Raw genomic sequence first — 14090 nt, 5'->3', positions numbered from 1 at the left:
ATCGGTATAATACCCTACACGAGCTTGAACAGTAGCAGGATTTGCTCCGTCACATTCAAGGGCGCCATTAATGGCTCTAATCGTCGCTCCAAACCCTTGGCTAATTACAGGTTGGACAGAGTTAGTCCAATACCACAGAGCTGTTTTGAATGAAATTACAGGGTCATTGGCCACAGTTTCAGGAGAGTTTAATCCATCAAAACCGATGCTTTCTCCGGCAGGTCCATAATTGAAATTCCATGATAGCTGGATTGGTCCTCGGCCGTAGTAACCTTTATCAGGATTGCATGGATATTGCGTATTGCCCTCGTCGCAGTAGTCCCTTGATGGTCCATTGATCTCTTCTATGTAGCAAAAATCTGCATGGATGTTTTGTTTATCAGTTACCAGTAGTATCTGATTCAAGAACTGTTTCCTTTGCTGCACACTTTGTTATATAAAGTCAAAGAAAGCTTACGTCCAGTTTCATGGGTGACATGGGCGAAGAAAGCTGCGATCTCACGCCTGGAATCGTCAACCGAACCAATCCTACCGAACTGAGAGTATGAATTGAGAGCCTCAAGAAACGCGTCTCGTGAATAGAAGTTCTTCCCAGCACAGCTTGAATCAGCTTGATCAAGGATCCCACCGAAAAACTCTGGGGCACGATATCAGGCACTGAAACATCGTTGGTGGGAGCTGCCGGGAAACACTGACCCTCTTGACACCCAGTGCCGCAATAGTCATTGCCGGTGCCACAGTAACCCCATCGGCTGCAACATTCGTCAGCAGCACAGCCACAATTTTGAGCTACAACATGGCTCGGCACAGCTGATCCTGCAATTAGAATTCCTAGCAAGACAATGACTAACTGGCTTTTCCTTGTAGAGGGTGCCATTTCAGATGAAAGAAAATATTGCGTGGAGCATGTAAAGCTTAGAACTTGATATTTATAGCTGTACAATTAAGCTGTGTCAACCGCTTTGAAAATTCAATTTGAACACGCAGTGCTTTATCTAGAAGATGAATCCAGGGTGTAGTGGTTGACTTTGGTCGGCATTGAAAAGTCTGGTTAATCCCTCATTGCATGGTGGTAATAAGAATTTACATGTTTATCATGATAAAATGAATTAAAAAATCTCCAATCATGATAATTTTTCTTATAATACATAAATTTCTGGCGAACAACAGCATGGCAAAGAAAAAGCTTTTGAGTTTTGAAATTGCCCTGTCTTCTTGATAAAAGTTTGCTGCTGCAAATGTTAGCACTAGTGTTAAAGAACATTAATGGGGTTCCACGTTACGTGTTCTTCTTTATTGGTGGTAAGCAGTGAGAATTCCACTACCACCGAGAAGATGATATGGACAAGCATTGCAGTTCGTGTAATTAATTATGTAAAATAATGTTAAATCTTCTTTTCACAAAGAGCTCAGGTATAGAAAAATAAAAACACCATATCTGCACCAGCTAGTTTATCATTTATTTTTTAAAATATTTTTAATTTAAAAATATATTAAAATAATAATTTTTTAATTTATTTTTTATATCAACGCATTATAAAAATTTAAAAATATTAAAGAAATAATTTTAAAAAAAAACAACATACTGCAACTAAATAAATAGTGGTTGATGGATATAGATAAAGAAAGGAAAGGGAATAAAAAAAAATTAAAAAGGGGTTCAAGCACAATTTCCTAGTCATTATTCCACCTCTGGGTTGTGCAATTGTTTGATTATTAGTGGCATGTGATGATGGTACGGTCGATCAATTCCCATTGAGGTCTTTAATCAGTAGTATGGTGATTTTCATATGATAAAAATAATATAAATTATATTAAAAATTTTAATTTAATAATTTAAATTTTTAAATAATTTTAATATAATATTAAAATTTTATTAATTGAAATTAAATCTTATTATTTCCACTCTATCTTCTAATTAAATTTAATTAAGAGTACAAGATAATTTAAACTTGTATAAATTTTAAGTTTAAAACACTTTTAATTGAGAAAATTTATAAAAGATAATACAAATTATATATTAAATTTCATATAATAATTTAAGTTTTTAAGTAAAATATATATTTGACAAAAGCAATTATCGAGTAACCATTAATAAAAAGAAATTATTATCTAAGTAAATTCCACAATGCATCTTAAGGACATAACCATTTTTTTATTTTGTCAAAGATAAAGATTATATTAAATAGAAATTAGTTAATATCAATATGGAAAAAAAAATTATAGTATTTAAAGAATAAATACTTACATTTACTTCTGAAAAAAAAGAGACAAAAATAAAAGAGTGAAACAAGAGAGAAGATAGAAAATATATATTTTTTAATTTAATTGAAAAAATTCTTATATGTTTTTTATATTTTTTGGATTTATTTTATATATATATACATAAACTCATATTTACTCTTACTCTTAAAATTATAAAGTTTTCATCCAACGTAAACTCGGAGACTAAATGTAAAATGTCTTGAAGTCAATCAATCAATTAAAATTAAATGTGTGAAAACTCTAGGTACGTTGACTTTCCCACCTCCACATTTGACTGTAACGTTGAGTTGACGCCGCTTCTTCCAATTAATTAATCAATACCTCCCTTTTGACTTTTCAATATGTATTATTTTCAACTTAAAGAAAAAAAAATATCTAGAACTTTCAATTACTACTTTAGTGTTTGCTTTTCGGTTTTTTTTAATGGTTTTTTTAGTGTTTTTGAATAATTTTAATGTCTTCTTGATTTGTCAAAAATAGAAAAATATTATTTTAATTAAAAAAATACTCTTAAAAAACACTACCAAATATATATATAAGAAAAAAAAAGATTATCACGTCACGTATATCTTCAATTAAGAGGATTTTTTTTTTTTATACAATTGCAAGATATTATTTGTTTTAGTGAGATTCATAAGAGAATTTCTGGTAGGCTCAATATTTCGAGACATTTATTCGGAGCTTCATAATTTTGCTACGATTTTCAATGTCTATATATGCATGAAGCAATAACATCCATCCAGTATGCCAACTAGCAGTAGATCAACGGATATAGATCAGCGGGATAGCACTCCTATGATTGATTATATTTTAAATTTGATTGTTGATTTTGAATTGAACGATTTAGTTTAGATAATATAAATAAAATATTATTTTTTTATCATATTCTTTAAAAAAACATAGGAGTGCTATCCCGCTCCATTTATAAGCTAATTATCGAGTAATAATGCTTTTTATCCTTTTCGTCGGCAAGAGTGTATAGTAGTTAAAATGATCAGATCACCAAAAAGTCATTTAGCTAATTAATGATTAAACTCAATCTACTATAAAATTGGTAAAAATTAATGAAATTATTGATGAAATTTTTTTATTAATAATTTTTATTGACAAACATAATTTTATCTCTAATTTTATTGGTATATACCAACAAATCTTTACTATAATAATAATTATCAATAGCATAGAGTCTGTCTGTTATTCCATTAATATATACCAATCCAATCGGATTTTTGATAAAATATATAAAATTTTAAAAAGGTGTAATGGTGATAACATGGATTTTTTTCAAATGATTATTATTACATAGAAGCATCTTCTGAACCAAGTTGACCGAATTGTGAATACGGGTTGAGGGCATCAAGAAATGCGTTTCTTGTATAGAAGTTTTTCCCAGCACAACCTGCACCAGCTTGACTGATTATGCCATTGAAGAAACTTGGTGTAACAATGTTAGCTAGAGATGCACCACCACCACCACTAGGTGTGCTAGGTGAAGCATGACAGGGCCCCTGTTTACATCCTTGGCCACAATAGGCATTCCCAGTGCCACAGTAGCCATATTGGCTGCAGCAGAGGTTTGCTGCGCAGCCACATTTTTTAGCTCCGTTTCTGGGCACGGCTCCTGCAAGAATAACGGCTAAGATCACCAGTAGATGGCTTCTCATTTTGAGTATTCATTGGAAAGATAATTTGAAATAAAAATAAATAAACTTTTTAAAATATTCTTAAAATACAAAAACAAATAAGATACCATGAATGCGACCACTGATTCTCTACCTCAACTGAGACCAACATCCCATTAATCACTGTTCCAACCTTCCCATTAGAAAAATAGAACAAACCAAGACTTAATTAACCATGCATGGAGTTCGAGAAGAATTGACCAACTCATTCAACACTGACTTTTAAATACTTTGTATAAATTGGGTGTCCACTTCCAGTCTTCCAAAACCTTAATGATATTATATCAAACTAATTAATTATATTTATTATTCTAATTAAATGATATTCACTTGAAAATATATTAAAATAACTCTCTAGTATCCTTTCCCTTTGACCCAACAAGCAATTGACTGACCAGTTCAACATGGCATGCTGTCAAATCATATCCAATGAATCAAGTTCTTATATGACATGGTGTTCACTCTCCTAACAATGTCTTCATTTCCCATCAGCTTTCTTCCCAGTTACAGTAGCTTGATTTGGTTGAATGAATGACCTCATTAATATAAAACCATTAAGCCTGTAAGGAATCCAGGACGACAACTCACTTCCGGTGAATATAGATACGGTTTTTTTAATATTTTAAAAGCATTTTTTAATTAATTTTTTTATTTTTAATTATTAATTTTTTTGCTGTTTTTAAATTATTTTCATATCCTGATATCAAACTATCCAGCTTGATTTGTTTTTTGAACGCTTATCTCTAGATAATTTTGCTCTCTTCTTGAGAGAAATCTACACAGGCCTTCACCTCGTTGCGCAACTACTCTTATTAACGTGACTATAACATGATTCATAGGTGACGTCGACCCTTAACCAGATTGCATTAACCTTCATTTCACACATCTGATTTGGAACTTCCACCCTAGCTAAGCATGCAGTAAACACATTTGCAAGAGTTAACCTAGCCAGAATGCATCAAAGCAGCAGAGCACTCTCACGTGACAAAATTAGAAAATATGTTATTTTCATAATTATAAATATATTTTCCTTCATCAAAAAATCAAAATCAAAATTTATAATAATCATCTTAATTATTAATATTTGCAGTTATAATAATTTTATCATTTAATATCAATTTTATTCCATTCATGTTAAAGATTATCATTAAAAAGTTCTACTTCTTAAATAATAAAAAGAAATATTTTATTTTTATATTATTTATTTTTGTTTAGTAGATTTTTTAAAAATATATATTTCTAAATTATTATTGACGGGTTATTGACATATATAATATATTGATATATTTCAAAGAATTGAAAAAAATTAATACAAATATTATTTTCATTATTTACTCACTAATAAAATACCAATAAATTCCAAGCAATAAAAATGTATTGCTCATGTTATTTTTTATTTGTATGATGGTTGCATATTAAATTTGCTATAAATATACCAATAAATAAATAAATATTGATGGAATGACATACGGTTTTTATGTCAATGATATATTATATTCAACGATAAAAATACAGATAAATTAAAGTAGATTAAAAAAATTTTGATACACTTTATCTGTTAATAAATACATCTATAAAATTATTATCAATGAATTACAAATCACCTATAAGAGTTTTTTTGTCGGATTATTTTTATATGTGATCATGTTGGCAAGTTTTTTGTCAATAGACTGTGAGTATAAATAACAATAAAAAATTTTGTTGATAAATTTAATAATTCTAGTACTATGAAGAATCAATTAAAACTAATATAAAAAGAAAAAAAAATTAAAACAAGATATCTAACACTGACCAATATATATATATATAAGGACATGAGTGCTAATCTCTCTGTTTTTTTTTTAGAAAATTTAATAGTAATTTCATCAATACTCCATAAAAAAAGTACAAAATATTGTAAATTAAAGCTTGTTATTTGAAAGAGGAGTCCTCACAACATCAAAGCTCGGAGCTATCCAAGTTGATTATTCCATGACAAGTACTGAGGTTATTTAGAATCACATTAATTAATTGTTTAAGAATAACCAAACAGCTGAGGTTATTGCCAGGAACAACACCAAGTTCATTGCAATAATCTCTATAATACCCAATACGAGTCCGAACGGTTCCAGGATTCCCTCCATTACATTCAAGTTGACCATTAATGGCTCGGATTGTTGCTCCAAAACCTTGGTTTAAGACAGGACGGACGTTGTTCATCCAAAACCACAGGGCTGTCTTGAATGCCACGACGGGATCTTTTGCGACCATGTCAGGATTGTTCAGTCCATCAAAGTCGTTGCTCTTTCCGGCTGGCCCGTAGTTGAAGTTCCATGATATTTGAAGTGGCCCACGGCCATGGTATTTCTTGCCGGGAACACATGGGTATTGTTTGTTGTTTTCCTCGCAGTAGTCACGAGATGCACCATTTATTTCTTCTATATAGCAGAAGTCTGCAAATTAAGATAGTCCTAGCATGTTTTAGTAAAGGACCAGCCTTTATATAGCCAAGTCTTATGATAAAAAATAACAAATTATCATGCTAAAGAAGAAATGTTATGATATAACATTTACCACATATGTGAAATATTGCAAGAGATGCTAAATATTGAATGGGGTGGAAACGGAACTTACGTCCAGTCTCATGTGTGACATGAGCGAAGAAAGCTGCAATCTCTCGCTTAGAAGCATCATCTGAACCAAGTTGACCGAATTGCGAATATGAATTGAGGGCATCAAGAAATGTATTTCTTGTATAGAAGTTTTTCCCAGCACAACCTGCACCAGCTTGACTGATTATGCCATTGAAGAAACTAGGTGAAACAATGTTAGCTACAGAAGCAACACCGCCACTCGGTGTGCTAGGTGAGGCAGAACAGGGCCCCTGTTTACATCCTTGGCCACAGTAGGCATTGCCAGTGTGCCACAGTAGCCATATTGGCTGCAACAGAGGGTTGCTGCACAGCCACAACTTTGAGCCTCGACCCCTTTTTTGGGCACGGCTACTGCAAGGATTATGGCAAAGATAATGGTCAGTAGGTTACTTCTCATTTTAGGTATTGTTGAAGGGAGCTTTGATACTGATATTCAAATAAGGTCTGAGGGTTGGCTATTTATAGAGGCACAAAATGCACGAGATACCTGTATCTTTACGTGTTAAAGATCCAGGCCTCCCTCAACTTGCACAGTATCAAGTAGTAATTAAAGATAGTAAAACATTTTGATTTGTTTTTGTTTTAGATTATTTTTTTATATTTTTTTTATAATTTTGATTGCTAATATCTAAAAATTATATTATTTTAAAATATATCCAAACAAAAAACATTATGAGTATAAACATTTTCTTAGTCAATGACTTTTGTTTTTTTTTTTTGGTAAAATATTTTAATTAGCCGAGACCAGACTGATCATCTTGACTGACCATGTCAATGTAAAGACAATAGTGTTGTGTCTGATAGCTAATTAAATTATTAAATCGATCATATATGAAGCAACTTATTTTGACTTGGTATCTACTGTATGTATTAGATGGATAAAATCCTATCCTCCCCGCTAGAGCCTGAGTGAATGACCTAACTATAGGAAAGCAAGGACGGCAACTCATTAGCTTGGCAATGTCAAGTTTTTGAAGTTAGGTATTTATATTTAAATAAATATAATGTTATTTTGATTTATTTTTTAGTTAAAAATCTTTGGATATACCAAATTAATCAATTCAAAAAAGGAAAGTAACAAAACAGCAATCACAAGTAACATACAATTTTATTGAACACCTCAATTCAAAATTTATTACTGAATTTTATTTTTTTATCAAATAGTTTACCTCTCTAATATATATTTTTCCTCCTCTTCTTCCCTCTTTTCTCTTTTAGGTTTGCTTGGGCCAACCCTTTTCCCTTTGTTCTTCCTTCTTCTTTCCTTTTCTTTCCCTCTCTTCTCCTCTTATTTCCTGGCCTCAGCTAAGCCTGATGGGTTCTGTTGGGTTGCTCTTCTTCTTCTCCTCCTCCTCCTCCCAGAGGTTGGGCCCTATCACTTCTTATTAGGCCCAGCAATTCTAAGTCCATCATTTTATGTCCACTGCTTTTGCCACCTGCGGGAAAGAACGCTAGTTTTCCAGGCCTCCTGCGGCGGGCATCATTTTTTAACTAGAGGCACTACTTGCTTTTATGCAGGATCATGAAATTTCTCAGTAAGGTCTTAAAAAAGGCACTCAATTTTCAATATAAAGATACATGCTACAAGATATCCACAAAATCTTTCATATCAATGACAAGCAGAACACTAAATTTTTTCTGAAACTGCGACAAGAAGGGCAGTCAACAAAAACCCATCAATCAATCTATAATCGCTCAAAGAATACTTTCCAGAAAACAACCTGAGCACGCTTGTGGTGAATAGGAAGTTAGGAGGGAATGAAAAATATCCTTTCATGGGAAGTATAGTAGCCAAAGGCTTTCAGACTCTCTTTGGTTTCTTCTTTACGTCCCCTTCTTTCTTATCACTTTCTGCTGCCTTTTTCTTATCCTTCCTTTCCCTCTTCTTTAGAGCTGTCATATGAGCCTTGAGAATAGTTGCATAAGAAGCTTGGAAGCGCTGGTGATCCCTTGCCCCAACCTTCACAGACAAAAAGCAAAGAGATACTGTTAGCCAGGCTGAACAGATACATGAATATACGAAATGATTAAAGAAAGCACTGAAGAATGGTGAATACATATCAAGCCCTACTATGTTGTTACAAAAGATAAGGACCAAGATGGAAAAGCAATTCTGAATTAACACATCTAGGCATAAGCCAACATCTTTGATCTCTTTTCGACACCAAAGTGGGAGATACCTCTAGCACCAGGCAAAAGGTGCCAAGTATGGAGTTGAACCTCATCCCTCTCCCCCACCCACCCAACCCAACCCACTTGAGCAACAATAAAGAGAAAAAATACATTCCTTCAATAGCAGTTATACAGAAAATAGCGACATGTTAATAGTAATTGCTATAGTTTGCATCCCTGCATATGTAGTTCATGGCCAAGGTAAGCAACACAATTTGAATTTTATAATCCATCAAAGTGCCCAATACAGATTCCTTATTCTATCATGACTACCTCACAACCATCATTTGTAGAGTTGAAACTCACCAGTTGAAAGGCTAAAACAGGCCTTCAATACACTTATCATTTGAACTACCTCCGAAAGACCTTTCTAATGTCTTATCATTTGAAGGCCTAAAGTTAAAAGCATTTTTCAACACAACATAACATGAAGTCCTCACGTAAAAATGCAACAAAACAAGGTCATATTTGGTAACAGGAACAGCTATTGAAATGCTGCGGATGCCACATTCAAAACTCTCCCCACCCTTGACCACACATTAACCTAGAATTTGAAATGACAATAACTGGCCAAACAATCCTGGAATAAAGCCTATGTGGCTGTAAATCTTAAGCAGGGTTTGCTAAACACAAATGACTTTCCAACACCCAGTCTAAATGCAATTTCAGAGTGTTTTCAGCAGACAGAAAGGACTCTTCCAATTCAAATGTCCACATAACAGCATGAACACGCAATTAATATTACAAAACTTGTATGACAACACAGATTGATGTTTCCATACCATTTGTAGAAACAACAATACTACAAATCAAGTGATTTTTGGAGTCGCATATCTAATTCTCATTTAATCCAAAATATAGATGTCAAGAACAGGATCCTTCTTGTAAAGTAAATAGCATTATGAAACTCTTTTTTTCCCAATTTAAACAGTCACATCAATCCAAACAAAGTTTCAGATGTTCGAGGACATTAAATTTCGTTTGAATGCAAAACTCACTCAGCAGATCTTACATTTAGGATCATCACAAAATGTCATCAACAAGCAGAAAACAGGTGTGTTGGGAGGTAATAGGTTGATCACTTTCTATTTATTTTTTTTAATCAATGGGTTAAAGTTGAATTGCAATTTAACCAAAACAAAGGAAGAAAGCGACCAAACTCAAAAAGGCCCGTGTCAGAGTTAATATAACACACAACTAAGCAAGTATCAATAACACCTCATCATATTCACATCGATCTAGCAATTCTTGGGGTCATGCAAGACTTCCTTAAATTACCACCAAATCTCAAGTTTTCCAACAATGCCTTGTTTTTTAAAGGCAAACCCTTCTTCGTCAGAAGTAGTAAATTTGCCTATAGTCTCAGATTCATATTTCACACAACCACCTCATACCCTTTCCTTCAGGAACAATCTGAATGAAAATCCAGTACAAAACAATCCTTAAACAACCAATCATAAAAATGCACATGTTTCTAACTTAAAACAATTCTATAACCAGAGAGCAAGGAAGCTTTTGAAGGTAAAGAAGATATTCACCGAAGTAGAAATAGTCTTTTTGCCATCGGTTGCACGTATAAGACATCTATACTCAATGGGTTCACCATTAGTTGTCATCTTATTCCTTTGCACCTTAGATTTCATCGAAGCTACCAAAAACAATTATCAAAATCAGACAATAAAAGCTCTAACCAATCAAAAATTGAGGACCCAGATAGATTAATCGCAGAAAGATACTAAAAGGACAAAAGGGTCAATAGATTAAGGTAAAAAATAGAAACTTACAACGTTTAAGAGTAACCCAAATTGAGCCTTTGTCGGTGCTGTTTTGATACAAGGTTGTTAGTTCATTGAGAAACGGATCGAGTTGTAAGAGAACCTGAATTGAATTGAACAAACATCATCATCAGATTTTATAAGACATAAGAAAAATATTAGTGTTAGATTCAGAATTGAAGAGTGTGAGAGATCAAGATTCGAGACTTACCATGATTTTTTTTGCCTTGGGAGATTTTAACTGTAGGGCACGGCATACATGAAGTGCCGAGGAGAGGAAGAAGGGCTTATTTGTTTTGTATACTCGCCTTCTCCTAGAAAGTTATTGGGCCTCTATTATTGGGTTTTTCTTTTCTTCAAATGAGCCCATATATATATTAAGAAATCCATAAAAATTAAAAACAAAATACTATAAAAAAAAACATGAGATCGGTTGTACGTTCATATGAACACTCAACTTCCTAAAAAAAAATTCATTTTCAAAGTTTCTCTCTTCTGATACAAACTTTCTATAGCCTAAGTAAATAGAATTAGGCTTGGAATCATGAAGATGATATCAAATTAAAAGCATTGTTGTTAAAATTATGAATTAACTAGTATGTTTTTACAAATTAATATATATTTAATATGTAAAATCAGATTAAAAACTCAAAAACCAATAAGATTAGATTGAATTCATGCAAAATTGATAAAATTAGTACACTCGATCAAATTTTATGAGTTTACTAAATTTATAATATTAACAAGGTCGAGTTCAAGTTTGGTTTTAAAATATTTGCTGACCAGTTTTGTGAAATTAAATATATTTTTTAAATCATACAATGGATAGAGCTGAAATTTTATAAGAAAATGGTAGGCATATGAAAATATATTGTGGTATATTTTTAGGTCAAATAGAGTTCGGGAACTTAATATTTCAGAGGGTCAAAATTAGTAGACAAAACTTGTCAAATATGTAAAACTAGATGTTTGTATAATGTTTGGGATATATCTAAAGTTACCGATCGAATATTACTGATATTAAAGTTAGGGTAGAATCTAGACATATAAAGTTTCCAACTATATATAGTAGACTCAGTAATTCATCCAAACAAGAGAGACAACATGTTTTAAATCATGATTCAAAACTATCAAAAATATGTGAAAATTAGAATTCGAGTTACATGGAGGAATTTTAATATAAAGATTTTTTTTGTTATTTTTTTATTTATTTTTGAATAATTATTTTTAATTTTAATTTTTTTTAGTGTATTAGACATTGTTTAGGGGTTTATTTTATTATTAATTTTATATTAGTTAATTATTAGTTTAGCAACATTAGCTTGTAACCCAAAAGAAATTCATTAAGACTTATTGTGATAGAAACAACCAATTTTTCATCCGGTTCTGAAATTTTTTATTTCTCCTTGCTAATAATTTATTGATTCTCGTACTATCTATCTCTCTTTTTTTATTTAAATCACTCATTGATTAAAATATTGTTAACTCACTTTTTTAGATTTTAATATAATTTAATTTATTGACTAGAATTGTCACTATATAATTAAATAAAAAATAATTACTTATAATTTTATGATCTGAGTTTATAATCCGAGTTTATACTGTATTTTTTATGTTGTGTCAAAAAAATTTTTTGACAACCTTAGTTAAGAGATAGTAACTAAAAAGTAAAATATAGAAAAAATAGGCTGCTCAATTCAAATTTATGATAATTTTCATTTTGATTCCAATTTTTTTTTGTTTATTTTTTAGCTTCTAAGTTAAGAAAATAAAAAACAAACTCATTAAAAATAGCAAGAAGATAAAAAGATATCAAATTTTTAATGATTTGGTTATGAAAGTTGGGAGAATTGACGTTCATGGGCTCTATTCAATAAGGTAAAATTGATGTGGTTGTTTTGAGTCTTCATCTTGCCCAGAAACATATAGAGGTAGAGAGTAAAAAAAATTTGATTTTTTTTTTGTATTTCTGGTTATTTAATTCTCTTTTTTTTTTAGATTTTTAGGGTGTTTATTAGATACTTTAGGTCCAAATAGATGAAAAAATCAAGTTTTAAAGGGAAAAAAACCATAGCCTTGATTTTTCATCTACCACAATAATTCTAGCTTGATTTTTCATCTACCACAATAATTCTAGTAGAATTTTACGCAAAGACAAATGTTTCTTCTTCTACCCCTTAAAAAAGAAAAAGAAAAAACAACATCTAAATATATAGACCTAAATTCGAAAGCCCTAGTATATGGGCTTATTTTTAAAAGCCTATGGGCATTGGGCTACCCAAGTCAAGCTTGTCCAATATTTTTTTTTCTTTTTAATTTTATCATTTAACTTAAAAAACAAATAATTGTTATCGCACACCTAATATTTTTTTCTTTTTAATTTTATCATTTAACTTTAAAGAAAAAGAGAGAGAGAGAGATTGTTATCATACAATTAAGTAAAATATATTTTTAAAAATAATGTTATTAAACTCATTGGAGTCCATAACTTAGGTCATACGTTTAACAGATTAAATCACAAAATCTGAGTTAATACAATATATTATTATCTTAATATTTTTTAAAATCAAGATATCATCTTGAAAACTTTTTTTGAAAGTCAAATCATATTTTTTTACCAGTTTTCTAAGTTATCCTTGTACCTACAAAGTCAACAAAAACAGAAGTTTGTAAAGTTGAGTGCCAAATTAAATATGAGGATATTTATTTGAAACTGTAATAATTTCATAATAAACAAACTAAAACAAATTACAAAGATCAATTCAAAATCAATGAAATATTAAAGGATAAAATTAAAAAAAAAAACTAAAAATATTTAATCAAAATAAATGCTCACAAAATTGAGCAGTAACCAAATGTTATGATATTTACTTGAAACAGAGATAACCTCGTAAAAGTAAATCGAAATAAATTATGAAAATTAATTTAAAATTAACAAAATATTGATTGGTGTAATTAAGAAAAAAAGTGAAAAAAATCAATAAAAAATAGATGATATAATTTGTTTTCTTAAATATGATAGCTTCTTCAACATTTATATGAACATTGAAGGAACTAGAGTTTTACCCTAGTTTTTTTACTAGAGTAGATAATGCTTATGGTCATATTATTTATTATTTTTAATATTTGGAAAAAATAATTGATTATTTTTTTATTAATTTAATTTTATTCCTTTTCAATGTTTTCACTAAAGAAGTCTTTGATTAAAAACATATATTTTGTTTACTCTTCAATCCAATTATATGTGTTCAACAACCCCTATTACAAATGTATTTTTTACTATTAAATTTTTATAACTATTAAATTTAATAAAACTCATAAATTGATAAATTAATCAATATGAAACAATCATATTTATGAGGAGTACAATAATTCAAGTAAAATAAAATATAATTTTTTTTTTAATTTTTAACTTGTGGGTCAAATTATGTGAATAGAATAACCTAATAAATGGTCAAATAAAAAAAACAATGAAACTTAAACTTTAAAAATAGCCTAGTTTTGAATGGCTCAACTGAAAAATATATATAAAAAATATATGGGTTAACTAGCCAATCTTGCTA

The 14090-nt window shown here is 30.6% G+C and overlaps 1 protein-coding gene and 1 pseudogene across 1 annotated transcript; both read right to left on the bottom strand.

The window, feature by feature from the left end:
* The window catches only part of LOC105134633 (uncharacterized), a 7220-nt pseudogene extending 201 nt beyond the window's left edge, over positions 1-7019 (bottom strand).
* Positions 7020-8116: 1097 nt separating this feature from the next.
* On the bottom strand, positions 8117-10845 carry LOC105134632 (Signal recognition particle, SRP9/SRP14 subunit). The gene is made up of 4 exons (XM_011039111.1): positions 10739-10845; positions 10537-10630; positions 10291-10400; positions 8117-8540 (listed from the first exon to the last, which is right to left on the bottom strand). Exons 1-4 carry the CDS (start codon positions 10739-10741, stop codon positions 8382-8384), a joined length of 366 nt encoding a protein of 121 aa, XP_011037413.1. The 5' UTR covers positions 10742-10845; the 3' UTR covers positions 8117-8381.
* Positions 10846-14090: the final 3245 nt, after the last annotated feature.

The sequence above is a fragment of the Populus euphratica genome, unplaced genomic scaffold (assembly GCF_000495115.2).
Source record: "Populus euphratica unplaced genomic scaffold, PopEup_1.0 scaffold213.1, whole genome shotgun sequence".
In the NCBI taxonomy this organism is placed as follows: domain Eukaryota; kingdom Viridiplantae; phylum Streptophyta; class Magnoliopsida; order Malpighiales; family Salicaceae; genus Populus; species Populus euphratica.
This window is presented reverse-complemented; position numbering and strand designations above follow the sequence as displayed.

Excerpts from the sequence above, each read along its gene's own strand:
- LOC105134632 (XM_011039111.1), bottom strand. Across the intron at positions 10,401-10,536 it reads TTGGGTTACTCTTAAACGTT|CTTCGATGAAATCTAAGGTG; the intron begins GTAAGTTTCTAT and ends TGTTTTTGGTAG. Across the intron at positions 8,541-10,290 it reads AAAAGACTATTTCTACTTCG|GTTGGGGCAAGGGATCACCA; the intron begins GTGAATATCTTC and ends TTGTCTGTGAAG.